Source organism: Rhinopithecus roxellana, chromosome 15 (assembly GCF_007565055.1).
Source record: "Rhinopithecus roxellana isolate Shanxi Qingling chromosome 15, ASM756505v1, whole genome shotgun sequence".
Taxonomy (NCBI): Eukaryota; Metazoa; Chordata; class Mammalia; order Primates; family Cercopithecidae; genus Rhinopithecus; species Rhinopithecus roxellana.
Window position 1 is genome coordinate 59,399,011 of NC_044563.1, and position 17,630 is coordinate 59,416,640.

General features: G+C 52.9%; 2 protein-coding genes across 3 annotated transcripts in view; one reads left to right on the plus strand and one right to left on the minus strand.

Moving 5' to 3' along the window:
* The window catches only part of FCHSD2 (FCH and double SH3 domains 2), a 323,208-nt gene extending 320,626 nt beyond the window's left edge, over positions 1-2,582 (plus strand). Inside the window, exon 20 of the mRNA XM_010366863.2 lies at positions 458-2,582. Coding sequence (XP_010365165.2) covers positions 458-541 — 84 coding nt within the window. The 3' untranslated portion in view covers positions 542-2,582. The remainder of the gene's footprint in view (positions 1-457) is intronic.
* Positions 1-17,630, minus strand: part of ATG16L2 (autophagy related 16 like 2) — a 29,363-nt gene that overhangs the window by 4,456 nt on the left and 7,277 nt on the right. Inside the window, exons 5-18 of one of the 2 annotated variants that reach the window (XM_010366860.2) lie at positions 17,136-17,387; positions 16,889-16,954; positions 16,472-16,585; positions 15,318-15,380; positions 14,611-14,719; positions 14,067-14,172; positions 13,247-13,317; positions 12,900-12,971; positions 12,666-12,786; positions 12,202-12,307; positions 10,686-10,835; positions 10,423-10,470; positions 10,210-10,311; positions 9,579-9,893 (exon numbers count right to left, since the gene is read on the minus strand). In XM_010366860.2, coding sequence (XP_010365162.2) covers positions 9,806-9,893; positions 10,210-10,311; positions 10,423-10,470; positions 10,686-10,835; positions 12,202-12,307; positions 12,666-12,786; positions 12,900-12,971; positions 13,247-13,317; positions 14,067-14,172; positions 14,611-14,719; positions 15,318-15,380; positions 16,472-16,585; positions 16,889-16,954; positions 17,136-17,387 — 1,468 coding nt within the window. In that variant the 3' untranslated portion in view covers positions 9,579-9,805. Of the gene's footprint in view, positions 1-9,578; positions 9,894-10,209; positions 10,312-10,422; positions 10,471-10,685; positions 10,836-12,201; positions 12,308-12,665; positions 12,787-12,899; positions 12,972-13,246; positions 13,318-14,066; positions 14,173-14,610; positions 14,720-15,317; positions 15,381-16,471; positions 16,586-16,888; positions 16,955-17,135; positions 17,388-17,630 lie in introns of those variants that run through there. The other variant, XM_010366862.2, reaches the window with a different exon arrangement.

Sequence of the window (17,630 nt, forward strand, 5' to 3'; positions counted from 1 at the left end):
AAGCACAGATTTTTTTCTTCTTAAAGCAGATGTTTAAACATGGTTTAACAAGGCCCTTCACGACTTAACCCCAGCCTACCTTTCTAGCCTTACCTTTTGTAACTCTCTTCCCAAGACATGCTGAAATGTTTCATTTCTCTAAGCATTGCTCTCCCTTGCTTCCAACCAGACCTTTGCTTTGGAGGATGTGCTACGATCTTAGTCATGCGACTCTTGTGCCACCCATGAGGTTTTTAGCCTAGACAAGAAGCTGATTTGTGGGCTTGATATTTCACTGAGAACAACTGCTTCTCAGTGTAGGAAACAGTGAAGACTAGGTTGAAAGCATGTGCTCACAACATTTCTGAGACCCCTAAGGTGCCCACGTCCTTGGACAGATGAGTGATTAGGTTTTGGGGATGCTTCAGATACTGAGTCAGGAACTGACTGACAATCTACGTAACTGTTTCCTGCTCAGGTCCGGGCAGCTCCCCCTCCACCTACGCAGAATCACCGAAGGCCAGCAGAGAAGATAGAAGATGTGGAAATCACACTGGTGTGATGATGGGCTTGCCCATCCATTACTGCTACAATCAAGGCCAGGCTTGGAGTTTGGCCAGTCTTGTTTTTAGGCACCTTTGCATGATGATGACTCTTGAACAGAGCAAAAACAAGGATTATTTGTGACTGGGTGGCCTGGTAGACTCCTCCCACGTTTTGAATATTTCGTGCCTTTTTTTGGTTGTCATTTTCTATGTCATCTTTCCTACCATAGCACAAATCCTAGCGGACCCTAGGAGCAAAGAGGGGGGCAGCCCTCATGCCTAACAGTGGTCTGTTTTTATATGAGACTCAAGACCAGGCCTCATTCCAGGGCACAGTCCCTACGATCATGTGCACTCGTACAGTATATTACTGTGACTGCAAGGATGTGGCAAAGATTCTCATCTTTCTTCAAGTGGGTTTTGCTCTGAGAATTAATCAGATCATGTTGGCTACATAAGGAAACAGAAGGAGGGATTTCAGGAGAGGCTGGCTCCTCCCCAAGGTTACTCCCCAGACTGAGAAAGTGAAACCTTATTGGGAAAAATTGGACTGCCCTGAATTTAGCACCAATTGCATTAATCCACATCTCTTCCACCACTAACAGACTTAAAATAACAGTGTCCTTTGTATTAATATCTGTGCCATTTATTTAGAATTAGCGGAGCTAATATGGAGGGGCTGAACTAATAGCCACGTCTTGTCCATCACATAGACTAATAGAAAGGAGGCTATGGCTAAAGCAGAAATGGAGCTTCCGGATCTGAAATTAGCCAATATAATGTTCTTTTTTATTTGGGTATTTTTCATCTTAATTTTTACAGCATATATATACTCTTCTTACCAGTATGCTTAGAATCTGAATGTCTAGATAAGTTGAGGACACATACCGGCATTGTTGAGCTTCTCTACTGGAGAGGCCCCTGGCATTATTTTATTCCCAACCCAGCAGCCAGCAGACCGGCCCAGACAGCCACGCTGTGGCTAGTCCAGACCAACTGCTACGGTGAAAAATGGAGCTTCCAGGTCCCACTACCCTGACATTTCCTTGGAAGGAAGAACCTGGGGGCCCATGGAGGAAACCAGCTTCCTGTGAGAAAGGACTGAAGGATTACACACCCTGCACAAGTACAGATTGACCAGGAAAAGACAAGTGTCTTCTGTGTGTCACAGGGAAAACCAGGAGTGGCCTTCTTTGCAGGCCAGCAAGCCTACAACAGCAGGTGCCCCCGAGTCAGGTACTGACTCTCCGCTGTCTGCTGCTGTAGAAGGTAGGGAGCGCAATACCTGGGGACTACGGGATGTTTGCTGGTTGTGGTTTTGTTTTTTGTTTTCTAGGTTAAGAAATCAAATTTGCAGAATTTAATCTAAAAGTTGCATTATGCTTTGAAAACTCCATCCCTCCTAAGAATCTTAAAAAACTTGAAATGCTCACCAAATGTCCCCATGGGATTTTTGACCAAAAGTAAGGTCATAACTGAAGAAATTTTTAGTTCTTTGATCACTTCAGTGACAATACCCATTGATGAATCTTCTTCATGATTTGGGGGTTTTTGTTGTTGTTGTTGTTTTTTACACTTCTTAACCTGTTGATCTATTTGAGGTCTTTTGTGTTTATCAAACTTATTCTTAAGTTTAAAAAAGAAATTAAAAGGGTGGTTTTTTAAGATTTTAAAGTTTGCTAACATATTAAAAAATCTTCAAATGCTTATTAAATAGAGCAGTTCTTGCCACCCAGTCTTGTATTCTCTCTTTAGCTAGCCAAATTGTCCTTGAATTTGGGTTTTCCACAACCTCAGACGGTTATTTGAAATCTTTTGTTGTATTTTAAAATATTTTTTGGAAGAGCTGCTAATTTTATTTTAAAAAACAAAGTTGTGAAAATATGCCTCCTTTTTAAAAAATAACCCCTCCATCCAGGACATGGAATCCAGCACCACAGTGCACAGGTCAGGGCTCGGAGGGAGCCTCTGTGCAGATGTGCTTTCTTTACAGTGGCTGTAAAAAGTTTGTATTTATTATGTATAAAATGTTGAGTAATTAAAAAAAATGGAATTATGTTTTCTAAGATTTACTATAGAAAGACTTGGGTAAACAGACCTTTCCAAAAAGCCCATGCTTCTTATAAAGACATTCCTGGGCCCTCCTTTAAACCAGCTAACAGACAGAGAGAGGAGAAAGTAAATTAATCCATCCATGAGACAGTCCCTGAAGCCACCCATGTGCTAGGTGTAATATCCTGGGTACTAGAGATGGCAGTAAATAGGTTATGGTCTTTGCTTTTCCCATGGGAAAAAAAAGAACTACATGAGGACAGTACTGTGGGACATGTGCTAGAAGGGAGGGGCAGATAGCATAGAGGCAGCTGAAGAGGGAGCTCTGATTCTGCTGCTGGAGGGGTGAGAGGAAGGTCACTGAAGTCCCCTTGCCGGATGTGACCGCTGGCTTCCAGGAAGCGGGCATTCTGCATGCCTCTCCCCTTTCCTAAACCTCCACCCTAAGGAGTAATGAATTGTGTGAAAGGAGATTTTCTCAGTCTCCGGTGGATGGAGCATTCTTAGTTAAAGGCTAAGTCCCTCTGGCTTCCAGCCAGCCACACTGAGGACCAGGACACAGCCTGTTTGGGGAAGGGCTCCACAAGCTCTCCTCTTTCCCAGAGTGGGGGACGTGCAGTAAGTATTTTTCCAGACATTTTCCTGTGCATAAGACTCTTAAGTGTACACATTGCTTGTTTACATAAAAATGTGTTCAGCCAGGCACAGTGGGTCATGCCTGTAATCCCAGCACTTTGAGAGGCCAAGGTGGGCAGATCACCTGAGGTCAAGAGTTTGAGACCAGCCTAACCAACATGGAGAAACCCTGTCTCTACCGAAAATACAAAATTGGCCAGGCATGGTGGCTCGTGCCTGTAATCCCAGCTACTCGAGAGGCTGAGGCAGGAGAATCGCTTGAACGTGGGAGGCAGAGGTTGCGGTGAGCTGAGATTGCGCCATTGCACTCCAATCTGGGAAACAAGAGTGAAATTCTGTCAAAAAAAAAAAAAAATGTGGTCCAGTATAAATGTTGGGTAGATTCCTAAGTGTGGATTTTGAGAGTCAAAAAGGTATGTATTTAATTGTGTTAGATTTTGCCCAAATTGGCCTCCTATAAGGACTATATCCATTTATACTACCACCAACCGCATATGGACTTGGGAGCCAGGAGGTCTGGGTTAAATCCTGGCTCTGCCACTTGACAGCCATGGGGACTGAGCCTGTGTCCTCATCTGGAACCTGAGAATAAGACTGGGTCCAGGAAGCCATGTAAAGTGTGTGGCACAGGCTGGTCACCACAAACTCTTCTTACTACCACCTCTCCTGCCTCTTCTCAGTGTCCTTCCCTTCAGAACTAAGGTTCTTGATAGTCTTCCAGGCCCATAGTAACACACAGGGTTGTCATAAGGCCCAAGGGAAAGAATGTGTGTGAAGTGCTCTACCAAAAATGTTGAGAAGGGCTGTCAGGACACAAAATGTCATTTCCATCTTCTGACTTCGCTGCCAGTGAAAGCTGCTTTCAGTACTGGAAGCTCCATCTGTGACCAAGGGCAAAGCTTAGCTAACTGCCTCACCCCAGCGTCATAGCTAAATTTTGGTCTCCATCACAGGAACTGACTTGATGCATGATGCAATCAGGCCACAGGTTCTCAGCACACCAACTAGTTCCCCTTCCTCTCTGACCCACCACCCCAGCCACATTCACAAGCCAGAGACCCAGTGGGAGGGCATCATCTGGCCTTAGCCCTGCCACTGCTTGATGGAAGACCTTTCCCTCTAAGGTATCACATCCTCAATTTTGAAAGGAATGGAATGATGGCTGGGCACAGTGGCTCACACCTGTAATCCCAGCACTTTGGAAGGCCAAGGCTGGTGGATCACCTGAGGTCAGGAGTTTGAGACCAGCCTGACCAACGTAGTGAAACCCCGTCTATACCGAACATACAAAAATTAGCCAGGCATGGTGGCAGTGCCTGTAATCCCAGCTACTAGGGAGGCTGAGGCAAGAGAATTGCTGGAACCAGGGAGGCAGAGGTAGTGAGCCAAGAGCATACCACTGCACTCTAGACTGGGCGACAGAACAAGACTCTGTCTCAAAAAAAAAAAAAAAAGGAATGGAATGAGGTGATCTCCAAGGGCTTATCTAACTCGCATGCCCTGGATGAGTTCAGTTTCTAGATACAGAGAACATCACACAAAAAAGGTCACAGTATTTGAAACCAGACTTACTAATACACAGACTTCTTTGGATGGCAAGAAATTGAAAACAGCCACTGGACTCTCCTACTGGGACCTTGGACAAAATAAACCCCTATCCTCTAGGTTGCAACTGCATCCCAGGCTGCTGTATCCACTCACTGCCTGAAGAACCCAGCTGCAGCTTTTGGTTTTGCGGCCAGTGACTGCCCAGCCCTCTCCCAGTGGCCTTAAGATGAAATCCAGCTGCTCTGAATCTTCGCATTTATTTTGTTCATTGTGAAGTTTTTCATGACAGAAATATAACTAAATTACAGAAATTATAGGTTAGAAGGGGGAGGATTGTAATTTATCCCCAAATCCTGCAACTTTTAAGTTTCCTCCTAGAATCTTCCTGTGTTTGCCTTGTTACTGCTCAATCTGCCAAGAACCAAATGAATGCCAAAGAGCATCTTGTTCCTAGACTGTTTTCCCTTGGTCCCAGAGGCCAAAAAACACACTTTTGCTATGTCTGTTTCTGAGAGCTCTGGTCTGGGAATCTTTTCCTGAAAAACTTTTTGTTTTTTGAGACAGAGTTTTGCTCGTCACCCAGGCTGGAGTGCGATGGCGCAATCTCAGCTCACTGCAACCTGTGCCTCCTGGGTTCAAGCGATTCTCCTGCCTCAGCTTCTCAAGTAGCTGGGATTACAGGCATGTGCCACCACACCCAGCTAATTTTTTTGTATTATTAGTAGAGATGGGGTTTCACCGTGTTGGCCAGGCTGGTCTCGAACTCCTGACCTCAGGTGATCCACCTGCCCCGCCCTCCCAAAGTTTTGGAATTACAGGCATGAGCCACTGCTCCCAGCCTTTCCTGGAATGTTTTGTGCTGAAACATAACTGAAATGAACCCAGGGACAGGGCTCACAGCCCTTCTACACTCCGCATAGAACTCATTCTTCACCACTTGCTCCTGTGAAGAACAGAAAAGAGCACAGCCAAAGGAAATGTATTCCAATCCCCAGCCCACCTCAGATTAGCTATGACTTCAGGCTCATCCCTTCACCCTCTGGACCCTGCTTTCCTCACCTGTAAAGTAGGAACAAGTAGATAGTACAAACTTCTAAGATCCAGGAGGTTGAAATAGGGTAATGTACAGATAAGCTGAAAATGTTTGTGATGAGTGAATGTGCCTCCAGTGGAAAAGCCTGTATGCAGGCATGGATATGTCTGAATCTCACAGATGGGTCCACATCTGATGGTGTCAGATCTCTCCAGAGACCACCTCTATTCAATTCAGCAAACATGCTGCCACAGGTCATGTTCAGGTCTCTGGAGCCTTGTCACTGAGGGGCTTGCATCTGGCAGGAGAGATTCAGGGCAACAGCAGAATGAAGCCAGAGACTGAAAGATGACCAAGGGGCAGTAGGAGCACAGGACAGGGGCATCTGTGATTTCTCCCTCCCTGGGGTCTCAGGCTCACTAAGACCTGAGATTGGGCAGGGCAGGCAGAGGCCATGGTCCTCATGCCTACAGAACAGCTCTGCAGAAGAGCTGTGTCGCCTTTGGGGAGGCTTGGGGCAGGAAGTTTCACAGGTGGGGAATATGAGAGCCTGCCCAAGATCTCCCAGGAAGACAACTGGAGAGCCCAGAACTAGGCCTCCAGAAGCCCTGGTCAGCCTCTTTGAAGAATCTGAATCCAGTTTTTAGAAAAGTGGGCATCAGAGGCCTGGGTTCTTACCCAGCTCTGCTATGTGAGCCAAGGGAGCTGCCCCATCTCTGGGCCTCAGTTTTTATACCCATGAGTGCGGGCCATTCCAGATTTGACCTAGGCACCCGAATTCAGGCAGGCAACCCCTGAGCACCAGAGTTCTGAAAACCTGAGCACTGACTGCTGAGAGCCTGGAGGAGCTGTCAGCATCCATTTTCACCCCTCTGCTGAACGGGACTGAAGAGACTGGAGGGAGGAACAGCCTTCCTGCTGACATGCCCCTCTGAACTCCTCTGCTCAGTCTGTGAGCTCCTCTTTTTCCTGCTCCTCTTTTTCCTGCCTACCTCATTCCCGGGAACTCCTTGGCCTGTTTCTGGCCTTACGGACTTGTTCCTCCAGGAATCACCCTCTCCTACTTGGAGGGGGACCTCCAAGCAAGTTAAGGTGAACATGTGCTCCTTGAGAGAGGCAACTCCACCCGACAGCAGCTACATGTGTGGTAAGATTGACACCCATAAGGTACAAGGGAAGGCTTTGGGGGAGCCGAGGGGTCACCGTCCCAGAAATCAGTCAGACCATTTCCTGAGCACCTCCTCTGGGCTCTCTAAGCACAGTCTCCACTGCAACCCTGTGAAATGGGGGAGAAACACAATGGCACAGCTGGCCTCCCAGGATTCCAGTTCCCTCACTCCTGTGTCCCTGCGTGTCCCTCACTTCAAGGGATACTAACCATCCAGGCTCAGGACCCAGAACAGAAAAGGGCAAAGATGCAGAGAGGGAGTCAGGTTAGACACAAGGCTAGCATCACACCTCTACCCACGTGGTGTCAGGCAGGGGGCACACCCTGGGGGAGGGGGCATGCCCTGCAGCCCTGCCTAATTGGGAATCTGAACACCTTGCTTTAAAAAGTGTGTGTGTAATGCAGCCACAGTCTAGCTCCAGGGCCTCTCTGAGCTCAGTTTTCTCACCTGGGAAACATGGTATGTACATGGCAATGTAGTTGGGAGGAACAAATAACGCTGCAAAAAGGGTGCAGCATCTCCTAAGGGCTCAGTCACGGTGGCTGTAGGAGTGTCAGTCTCCCCAGCTGTGTGTCCCTGGAAATTGGAATGGCCACAGTAGACTAGGCAGCTGGTGACCCCTGGTGGCTACTGGGAGCCAGGGCATGAGGGCTGGGGCAGAGTAGAAGTCTCAGTATTGAAGACTGTTGGAACCCAAGACTCTTAGACTGTTAGACTGGCTGAGTCCTTGAATAAGAGAAGGTTGCTGAGATGAAGTTTCACTCTTGTTGCCCAGGCTAGAGTGCAATGGCGCATTCTCGGCTCACTGCAACTTCCTCCTCCCGGGTTTGTGATTCTCCTGCCTCAGCCTCACAAGTATCTGGGATTATAGGCATGTGCCACCACGCCCAACTAATTTTGTATTTTTAGTAGAGACAAGATTTCACTATGTTGCTCAGGCTGGCCTCGAACTCCTGACCTCAAGTGATCCCCCCTCCCCGGCCTCCCAAAGTGCTGGGATTACAGGTGTGAGCCACCATGCCCAGCCTGAATAAGAAAATTTAACCACTTAATAAACATTTCCTGAGTCATTCTCTGTGCCAGGCCTGATCCCAAGGAATAAATGTATTCCTATCCTGGCCTCTTCCAAGAGTTCCTTGGCTTAAAATGGAGGGAGGCAGATACAAAAGGGGAGCTCAGAGACAGAGGAGGCCTCTACCCAGCTTGGCAGGCAAAGGAAGGGGAATCCTGAAAGAAAAATTTGAATTGGGGGCTGGGAGGGAAGGAGAACATTCTGGGAAGAAAGAAAAGCATGTCTGAGACACACTCATGATAGCAAGGAAATAGCCAGGCACGGTGGCATGCACCTGTAGGCCCAGCTACTGGGGAGGCTAAGGCAGGAGGATCGCTTGAGCACAGGAGTTTGAGACCAGCCTGGGCAACATAGTGAGACCTCATCTCTAAATGAGTAAATGAATGAGTGAATAGCAAGGAAATGAAGAGGCAGCTGAGAGGCCAGCAGTCACATCCCAGGGGCTCCAAATTTCATGCTGGGGTTGGGGGTGGTCTCTAAAGGCAGTAGGGGAACTCCAAAGGATTGGACTTGTGACCACGACACCCTAGAAAGTCACCCTGTTGGGCTGAGCATGGTGCTGTGCACCTGTAATCCCAGTCCTTTGGGAGAACCAGGTGGGAGGCTTACTTAAACCCAGGGGTTTAAGGCTGCAAGGGTTTGAGGCCGCAGTGAGGTTTTTTGTGTCTCAAAAGCAACAACAACAAAAAAAGTCGCTCTGGCCATAGTAAGGGAAAGGATTGGATGGGGAGACTGCAAGTCTAGAAGGTGGCCCACAGTGGCAGGAGGGATGGAGGAGTACTAGATCCAGCAGCACAAGGTCCCAGGGACATGGGTTGCAGGAGGAACAGGTCACTTGCAGGGGAGATGATGGCCAGGAGGCAGGTGAACCAAAAGTAGTGAATGGTCTGGGAGTCAACAGAGTATAGGTGTTGCCATTTAACCAACACTGTCTGTCTCCACAGGCCTGTGCCCAGTCCTAGGTGTGAAGGAAGTTGATTTGCCCCAACTCTGCCCTGTGGGCTCTGCCTTGTAAGCAAAGCCCCAGGCCCACGTCTGGCCCACAGCTGCCCTCCCCCAGGCACAGACACATAGAGGTCCTACTCTGCCCCACCCTGGGCACTACCTCTGGAGGAAGAACGCAGGCCCAGTCTAAGGGAGGCCCCATGGACCAAGGACTTTGATATCACTACCTGGGTTTTTAGGATCTTCCCACCAGGACCCCTCTGGGTTGCCTCCCTGCCCCCTCCTCAGAGCTCCCCCAGCCCCTCCTCAGCTTCACAGTCTACCCTGGGTGCCTGAAGCAGGTGGGCCTAACATGTTGCTTAGGCCTCAGGACCAGGTTGGAACAGGAGTCACATCCATGGCTCTTTGCCACCTCAGGGCCTTTCTTCCTGCTGTTTCCATGGTTAGACTTGAGCAGCACCTGTCTCCGCAGGCAGAGACTGGGCTGGCTGCCCCAGCTCTGTATGGAAGGAGGAAGGGGGCCAAGCCTGGGTCTCCCAGAGCCCACTAGCCCAAAGGTCTCTGTACCATGAATGCTGCAAAGAGGCAGGCAGACGCAGTTTAGATATCATTTTTTTTCTACTTGGGGAGAAAAAGTGAGGAGATAGAGATAAAAATACAAAGAAAAACTAGCTTCATTTTTAAACAAACAGGCCAGGTCCTGCCAGGCCTTCTTCCCCATTAAATCCCAAGGCCATCTCCAGTCCCAACCCCAACCCCCGCACGGCGCCGAGGGAAGCTTCAGGCTTCGGGCAAGAGCTCCAGCCCAGGCAGGGAAGTCGTAGCCCTAGTGCCAGAGCACAACCTTCCTGCCCTGGTCCACGCTCACCACGTGGCTCCCGGAGTAGCACCAGGCCACAGCGTTGACAGCAGTGCTAGGGAAAGGGAGGGGCAGGCTTCAGGGGGGCTTTGGGAACTATGCCTGCAACCTGGCTCTGCCCCAACTGCTGGACCTGGGTAGTCTGAGGCCCTCTCTTGAGCCTGTTTCCTCATCTGTAAAGTGAGCTCACAGAGCTGTGGAAAGGACAGACCCAGTGTGTGTGGAAAGTACCTTGTGAACTGCAAAGGGCTCTGGTCGGGTGGAGGTGGAGGGACAAGGGCTGGAGACTCCAGAGTCCCAGTATGTCAGAACCTGGAATCAGCCTGGCAGGACTGGGGCCAGGCAGGTGGCCAGGTGGAGGCCATGCTCACCAATGGGGTCCCTGAAGTCTGCTTTCCAGTTTCCCAGTGTCCACATCCCAGATGTAAAGGGCCCCATCACAGGAGCCTGCCAGTGCATAGCTTCTGTCCGGGCTGTAGTGGCCACAGCAGAGCAAAAAACGTGGGGGTGGGGTCAGAGAGGAGGGCACACACACGGTCCGGCAGGGCACACTTGGTAACAGGCATATGCTCTCACAGACATACCTGAATACAGCTTTGGTCCAGTCAGAACCGCATTTGAAGCCATCAGCCCTGAGGACAGACAGGGCTGGGGTCAGAACAGAGATCACCACTAGTTCCTCTGCAGGGAGCTTCCAGAGCTTCCACTCTGTCAAGGGGTTTGGTACCTCAGCAGGACCTGGTCTCGAGGGGCCTCCAGGGAGGGTCCCAAGAGGGTCTATTACAGGAGAAGAGAGGCTCAGCTGTCCCAGCAAAGGCCACAGGGTCAGCAGGCATGAGGCTGGTACCTGAACACCTGGCGGATGTTGCTGACACGCAGGTCGATGACCTTGAGTGTGTTGTCTCGGGAACAGCTGAGCAGGTGCAGCTGGTCGTGGCTGAGGCTCAGGGAGGTAACCCGGCCCTGCACAGGGATGATCTGGGTGCAGTGAGGCCCCCTGAGGAACAAGGACAGAGACAGGGATGAAGAACAGCCCAGCCAGGCCACTCCTGACAGGAAGGGGCCAGGCGCAGCAGCCTTCCCAGCTAACCAAGTCCAGAGGAACCCCAGGGCCCTGGATCGCTGGGGTAAAGGCTGCCCGTGACTCATCTCCCTTCTCCCCACTGCAGCCAGCTGCCTCCATCGAGGAACCTAGACTTTGATTTGAAAGCCGGAGCCCTTGAAACCTTTGGGTCACTAAAATAAGCACCACATCATCTGAGCAATGAAGTCTTGTCTTTAAAAAATATGAGAGAGAAGGAAGGGTTGCAAACAGTAGTTGATGGAGATCAGTCAGTAAAGGCTTGAGGCAGGCCTAGCACTGGCTCTAGCTTTGCTTTTTTTTTTTTTTTTTTTTTTGAGACATCTCGCTCTGTCGCCCAGGCTGGAGTGCAGTGGCGCAATGTGGGCTCACTGTAACCTCTGCCTCCTGGGTTCAAGCGATTCTCCTGCCTCAGCCTCCCAAGTAGCTGGGATCACAGGGATCTGCCACCACACTCTGCTAATATTTTTAGTAGAGACAGGGTTTCTCCATGTTGGCCAGGCTGGTCTGGAACTCCTGACCTCAGGTGATCCGGCTACCTCGGCCTCCCAAAAAGCTGGGATTACAGGTGTGAGCCACCATGTCCGGCCTCTAGCTTTGCTTTTACAAACAATTTAAGCCCAAAGTTAGGATCTTTGGTTTAAAAAACAACTAAAATAATTTTTTTTCCTTTTGATATAAAAGTGGTAACTAGGCCGGGCGCGGTGGCTCAAGCCTGTAATCCCAGCACTTTGGGAGGCCGAGGCAGGCGGATCACAAGGTCAGGAGATCGAGACCATCCTGGCTAACACGGTGAAACCCCGTCTCTACTAAAAAATACAAAAAAAAAAACTAGCCGGGCGAGGTGGCGGGCGCCTGTAGTCCCAGCTACTCGGGAGGCTGAGGCAGGAGAATGGCGTGAACCCGGGAGGCGGAGCTTGCAGTGAGCTGAGATCTGGCCAGTGCACTCCAGCTTGGGTGACAGAGCGAGACTCCGTCACAAAAAAAGAAAAAAAAAAAAAAAAAAAAAGTGGTAACTAAATGGAAAACGGTACATCTCCATCTTGGTTACAAGGTCCAGGTGGAGTCCAGCATTGGACCAAGAGCCATGAAGACAGTGTGGCACGGCTTCCTGGGGGAGCTGAGCCCAGCCAAGAGGCACTAGCTGGCAGTGCCAGCCCCACAGCCTTGCCTGCCCAAAGTGCCACCAAAACTTGTCCTGCCATGGCCAGAGAAAGGAAAAAGAACTTGGGAGCCCTGTCCCCAGCCCTCCCCCAGTCCTCCCCCAGCCTGCGCCTGTCACCTGCTGTCCCAGAACCGGATCTTCTGGTCATTATGGCCACTAATGATGATATGGTCCCCACACACCACGTCATTACAGTAGGAAAGGACATTGATGGTCCTGGAGCCTGGGGACCAAGCAGCAGACCCCAGGGCCTCAGAGGACAGTTGTCGGGAGCCACCCCACAGGACACATGGAGAAGCTGAGGCCCAGAACGCAGTGTCCTCCCAAGACTAGAATCCAGGTCTTCTGCTTCCCAGCCCAGGACTCACCCACGTCTTTTTCCCACCCACAGCCTGTGGACACCAAGAAACCAGGCAGAAAACACCATTGGGGGATACCATTGGGGGACTGGAGGGCCTTGAGAGGTTTCACCCCCAAATGCCTATGAATCTCAGAGCCACTCCCAGAGAGCAGGTGAGGTCACTCGTACTCTGGCCTGGGGCTCCTGGCTGGTGGGGAGGGGAGGTGGGGTTGGGGCTCACAGTAGGCACGGCCGAGGTCCCACTCCTTCACTGTCCGGTCACGGCTCCCAGTCACTGCCTGGTGCCTTGTCAGCTTGAATTTGGCAGCTGTCACCTTATCTTTGTGTCCAGACAGTGTCTCCTGTACCCCGGCCCCAAGTGCGGATCAAGAGTTTGGCCAAGACCCCATAACAGGCCCCCTAGTCCTGAGGTATAATCCCTGACCCCCAGGCAGCCTCCCCAGTCAGGCCTCACCTTGGACTGTGCCTCCCCCACCTTCCAGAGCTGGGCAGCCTGGTTGTAAGTTGCTGCTAAAACCTGGTAGCCCTGGAGAAATGGGAGAGGAAAATGACAGGTGCTAAGCCGTAGGCAACATCCTTCGGGCCAGAGAATGAGGCTAGGGGCTGCCCCAGAGCTTCCCATGGCCCAGGTCTCCAAGGCAGGCAGAGGAGCCTCCGGCCCAGGGAGGAGGATCTGTGTAAGAGCCCAAGGGCCTGGTTCTAAGGTATCCATGCTACGCCCTCAGGTCCCAGAGCCCCCACCTGTCCAGTGTGGAGATCAGAGGGGGCGCAATCCCATGCCACTGGGGCAAAGTTCCTCACCGAGGGGTCAAAATCCACACTGGTGATGCTGCCACCAGCTCCCTCCAGGGTCTGGTTGACCTCCAGACGACCTGGGAGGACCAGGAGAAGGGACAGTTGAAATGCGATCCTAACCTCACAAAATGGAGGAATTGGGATTGAGAGCAAAGATCAGTCCCCGTAGCCCCACCCCCACCCCCACAGGATCGCTGGGTCTGTTCTGTGGCCTGGGCTGGAGACTACACCTCCCCTAACTGCTGGCAGTGGGTCCCAGGGACAGCTAGTCATTTCACAGACCAGGCTAGAGAGGACCAGGGAGAAGGGACTATCTGTGGGTCACGCAGCAAGTCAGGATCAGGCCAGCCAGAAACTTGCCTTTTCTAGGAAGCCCCCAGGAGCCAGCTCTGACTCCCCAGGACACCCCCTCTCCAGAGCACAGAGCTTGGGACAAGGCCAACAATTCATACTCATCCCTTACCTGAGTTCTGAGAGCTCAAGTGACGCTAGAAGAGGGTCACGTGGTAGACTCAGGGACCTGCTCTTCAAGGGCCTGTCCCTGTAGGACCTCATGATAGGGGACCCCCACCCACCCCCATCAGGGACCATCTGAACTCAGCCTTCCCCATTCTGCCAATCTGGACCCTAGGAGCCAGGAGGCTTCACCCTTCTTCAGAGCACGGAGCCCCGAGTCTCACTCTTTCCAAGGCATTGTCTAGTCACTGCCCACAGAATATTCCAGATGGAGAAACGCAAAGAGATCCAAGACCTCTGCCCACCAAGTGGACTGAGGAGCGGGTCTGGAAAGAAGCCCCGAGTTGGCCTGCAGGGGAGGGCTCCTTACTTCCCACAACATTCCAGAGGTGGATCAGGCGGTCAGCCCCTCCAGTAGCCAGGAGGCTGCTGTTGGGGCCAAAACGAACAGCATTGACCTCAGAGAGGTGGGCATCCTGTGGGGAAAGGGGAGATTGGTGCCCCAGCCCTCCCCACACATATCTCTGTGGGTGCTCACAGGCCCTCTCACCGGTGCCTGTGCAGACACAGCCTGCTGCAGACATGGTATCCCCATCCCCGGTTTCTCTGTCCACACTTTTGAGTTTCAAACCTGGCCCCACCAGGTGTTCTCACCTCTGCCTGGACCCCCGCAGCAGCCTCCGTGCTATGCTACTCTACTCTCCTGCCTGGCCTCCTGGCCTCCCAGCCTCCTCTCTCTCCCTCCCTGGCCCATGCCCCCATCATAACATGCGTGACTCCCACCACAGGCTGTGGGAGGCAGCCTCCTGCTCCTGCTGAGGAGCCCAGCCTTGCTTCCCTGGCCTCCTGGGACCACCCCTGTACCTGCACTCCCTCACCACTGCCCCACCCATATGGCTCAGCTCCTCCCTTACCAGCACATCCTGAACCTGGGTAGGAAGTCGGGTGGCCACACATACAGGGATGATCTGGTATCGCTGCTCAGGGGCTCCCCCAATTGAGTGACCTCTCCTCTTCTTAAAACTGGGCGTAAGGTGGATTGGGGTCAGGAGGGCATTCAGCAAGGCCTTCTTAGGTGGGAGCCTTCAGCTCCCCTAAGGCATCAACCATAGGAAGCAGATGGGGCAGGAGGCAGAACATGGCCCCAAGAAGCAGCGAGCGCATTCCTCAACCCAGCCTTTACCCCAGGGGTCGGTGTGGAGAGCACACAGAGGCAGGCACAGGAGCAGGGTAGGGTTGGTAGGTGCAAAGAAACCTCAGGGCTGGGGTTTCAATCCCAGTCTTGCCACTTCTTGGCTCTGTGACTCTGAATGAGTCCCTGACATTTCAGAGCATTTTTCCCAATTGAGTAGGAGCTCCTGCCCTGCCTGAGGCTGGAGCTCTTGGTCCCCTGTGAGGACCTTGGATGAAGACAGACCCTTGTGATGACAGAACCTGGAAGACAGCTGAGCAGGGGCTGGGGCTGAGGCCATTCACCTGGCTCCTGTCTCCAGGGCCCAACAGACTCACAGGCAGACAGCTGTGCACCACAAGGATGGACAGGTCAGGCACAGACACAGACCAAGCCTGGGCTGGGGAGCCTGACACACACGTGGGTGCACACAGGCACACACACACTTACTCCAGAAGCCCCTTCACCACATCCACACAGTGGGACAGCGTCAGGGAGGTGGCTGAGGCAGACCTGAGACAAAACCGAGAGAGATGTGCTAAGGGACTGGCTGGTGTGTGTACAAATGGCTGTCCATCATCTCCACACTTTGCCAGAGACCTGGAGGCTCGTAACCTCTCAAGTCTGGGACAAGAACTTGACTTCTCCAAGACTAGGAGACTAGGATGACCCAGACCAGTCCCAGGAAGGTCAGGGCAGCAATGGATTTGGTAATGAAAGTCTCCCAAGGTCTCCCTCATGATGAGAAGAACTGCCTCACCCTACAAGTACCCACCAACAAAAGTTCCTGGGAAGCTGAGCTGGGGCCTACAGAGAGAAGAGGCGCTAAAGGTTCCCCCAGGGTGGGGATAGGAAGAGGGGAAAGCCTAGGCTTGCTGGGTGACCTCAGCAATGCCCAAGAGAGGGTGTGTCCTGCAATTACTTGGCCCACAAGGGCTCCCAAGGACTTTGGGGACCAGCATCTCATGCCCCTCTCCACGGTTTCTTCACTGCCCCAAGACCTGGACACTGGGGACCTGCAAGGAAAGACTGAGAAGAGGCGTTAGGCTGGGGAATGGGGCCCGGAGAGGGGCAGCCTCAATGACAGGCAAATCAAGAGGAGAGACCCTGCGGAGGGGTACCCAAGGTCTGAAGCCCCAATCAGGTCCCACAAGTATTAGCACACATCTACACATGCTCATAAGTTCACACACAGACGGGCTTAGTCAAGTTTGTACACACCTGTGTCTCATGTCCCTGTGGATGCACATGCTTGTACACCTATGGCTGCACACACATGCCTGGCATGACTGGGCTCTGGGCTTTACCCACAGGTTCCTTCCTGGTGACAGCTATTCACAAGCCTGACACTCCACCCCCCGAGCTCTGATCCCAAGAAGGAGGGAAAGGGTTGAGGTTAGGGGTTGGGGTGGGTGAGATGGAACTGACAGCAAGTGGCTCCAGACAATGGAGGTCAGACTAGCCCTGGGAGATTTGAGCTTTCCGGCCTCTCCTCAAGCTCCCTCCCAACCCAAGAGCTGACTCCAAGGTCCAAGAGGAAGACCCTGGCAGCCTCTGGGGTGGGGCTGAGCTCAGAGCTCTGAGACCACCACCTGGGTCCTCACCTGAAGGGCCTCTTCCACTTCTCACAAGCTTCATTCTCCAGGGGCTCTGGCTCAGGGGCCAGAGCCAGAGTCTCGGTTCTCTCCCTCATCCCATCGCCTAGGGTGTCCGGACCCCTAGGAGGAGAAATGAAGCTCAGAAACGCCAAGGGACCAAGCCAACCCCTCCCGACCCCAGCACAGGACACGCTTAAGACAGGAATTCCCAGTGATGAGGGGTCTGTGTGGGTACACGTGCAGCGGGCACGCATGCAGGCTCCTACGACCACACGGTCCTCTGCAGGTGTCCCGTGGGCCCCGACTACTTGGGGGCCTCGGCACACGGCTATGCCCAACTACAGTCGGCGGCCTGGGTGGTCGCAGGCAGGCTGGGCCGGGAGGCAGAACACAAGTGTTGGACCGGCCCATCCCCACTCTTACTCGCTGATGCTCACGGTCCGCTTGGCAGCCTTCTTCAGCTCCTGGGACACCCGCGCCTGCTTGGCCCTTGTTGGGTAAAAAGCATCCTGAGAGCCTGGCGCGGCGCCTCGCACGCAGGCGGGGCGCGACCCGGTCCCTTTCTCCAGTGGGCGGCTGCTGCCCGCCTCCCTTCCAGACACAAGCGAGGCCCGACTCTCCCTTCGGGGGCGGGGCCTTTCCTCAGAAGGGGCGGGGCCTGTTCCCTCACCGCTCCCGGCGCTCGTTGCGCAGGTTGCGCTCAGCTGCGGCGCCCGCCTTCCGCTGCACGAGCCTCTCCAGCAGGTCGTGCGCCTCCTCCTGGAGCCTGCGCAGTGCCGCCTCCCGGAGCCCGACGTGCGCGCGCAGCGCCTGGTAAGCTTCCAGCTGTACCGCGTTCTGCGCCCGCCGCTCTTCCACTTGTTGGGCCTGCTGCGCCCGTGCCTCTCGCAGCCGTGCCACGCGGACCTCCAGGGCCGCCAGCCTGGAGGATGGAAAGAGCGGATAGCGGGTCCCAAGCCTCCCCCGTCACTGCCCAGTGGAAATCTGCCTCGGAGCAGAGACCGACCTCCCCATGCCAAACGCGGCTAGCCGGTGGCTAAGCCAGGTCTCCCCCCAGACTTCGCCCTCAGAGCCCAGCCGTTCGGTCCTCTGGCACCAACCGATAGGCTCGGGGGCACGTGGGGAAAGCTCTTGGCCCGCGCCATTCTCCCGCATAGTTGGCCCT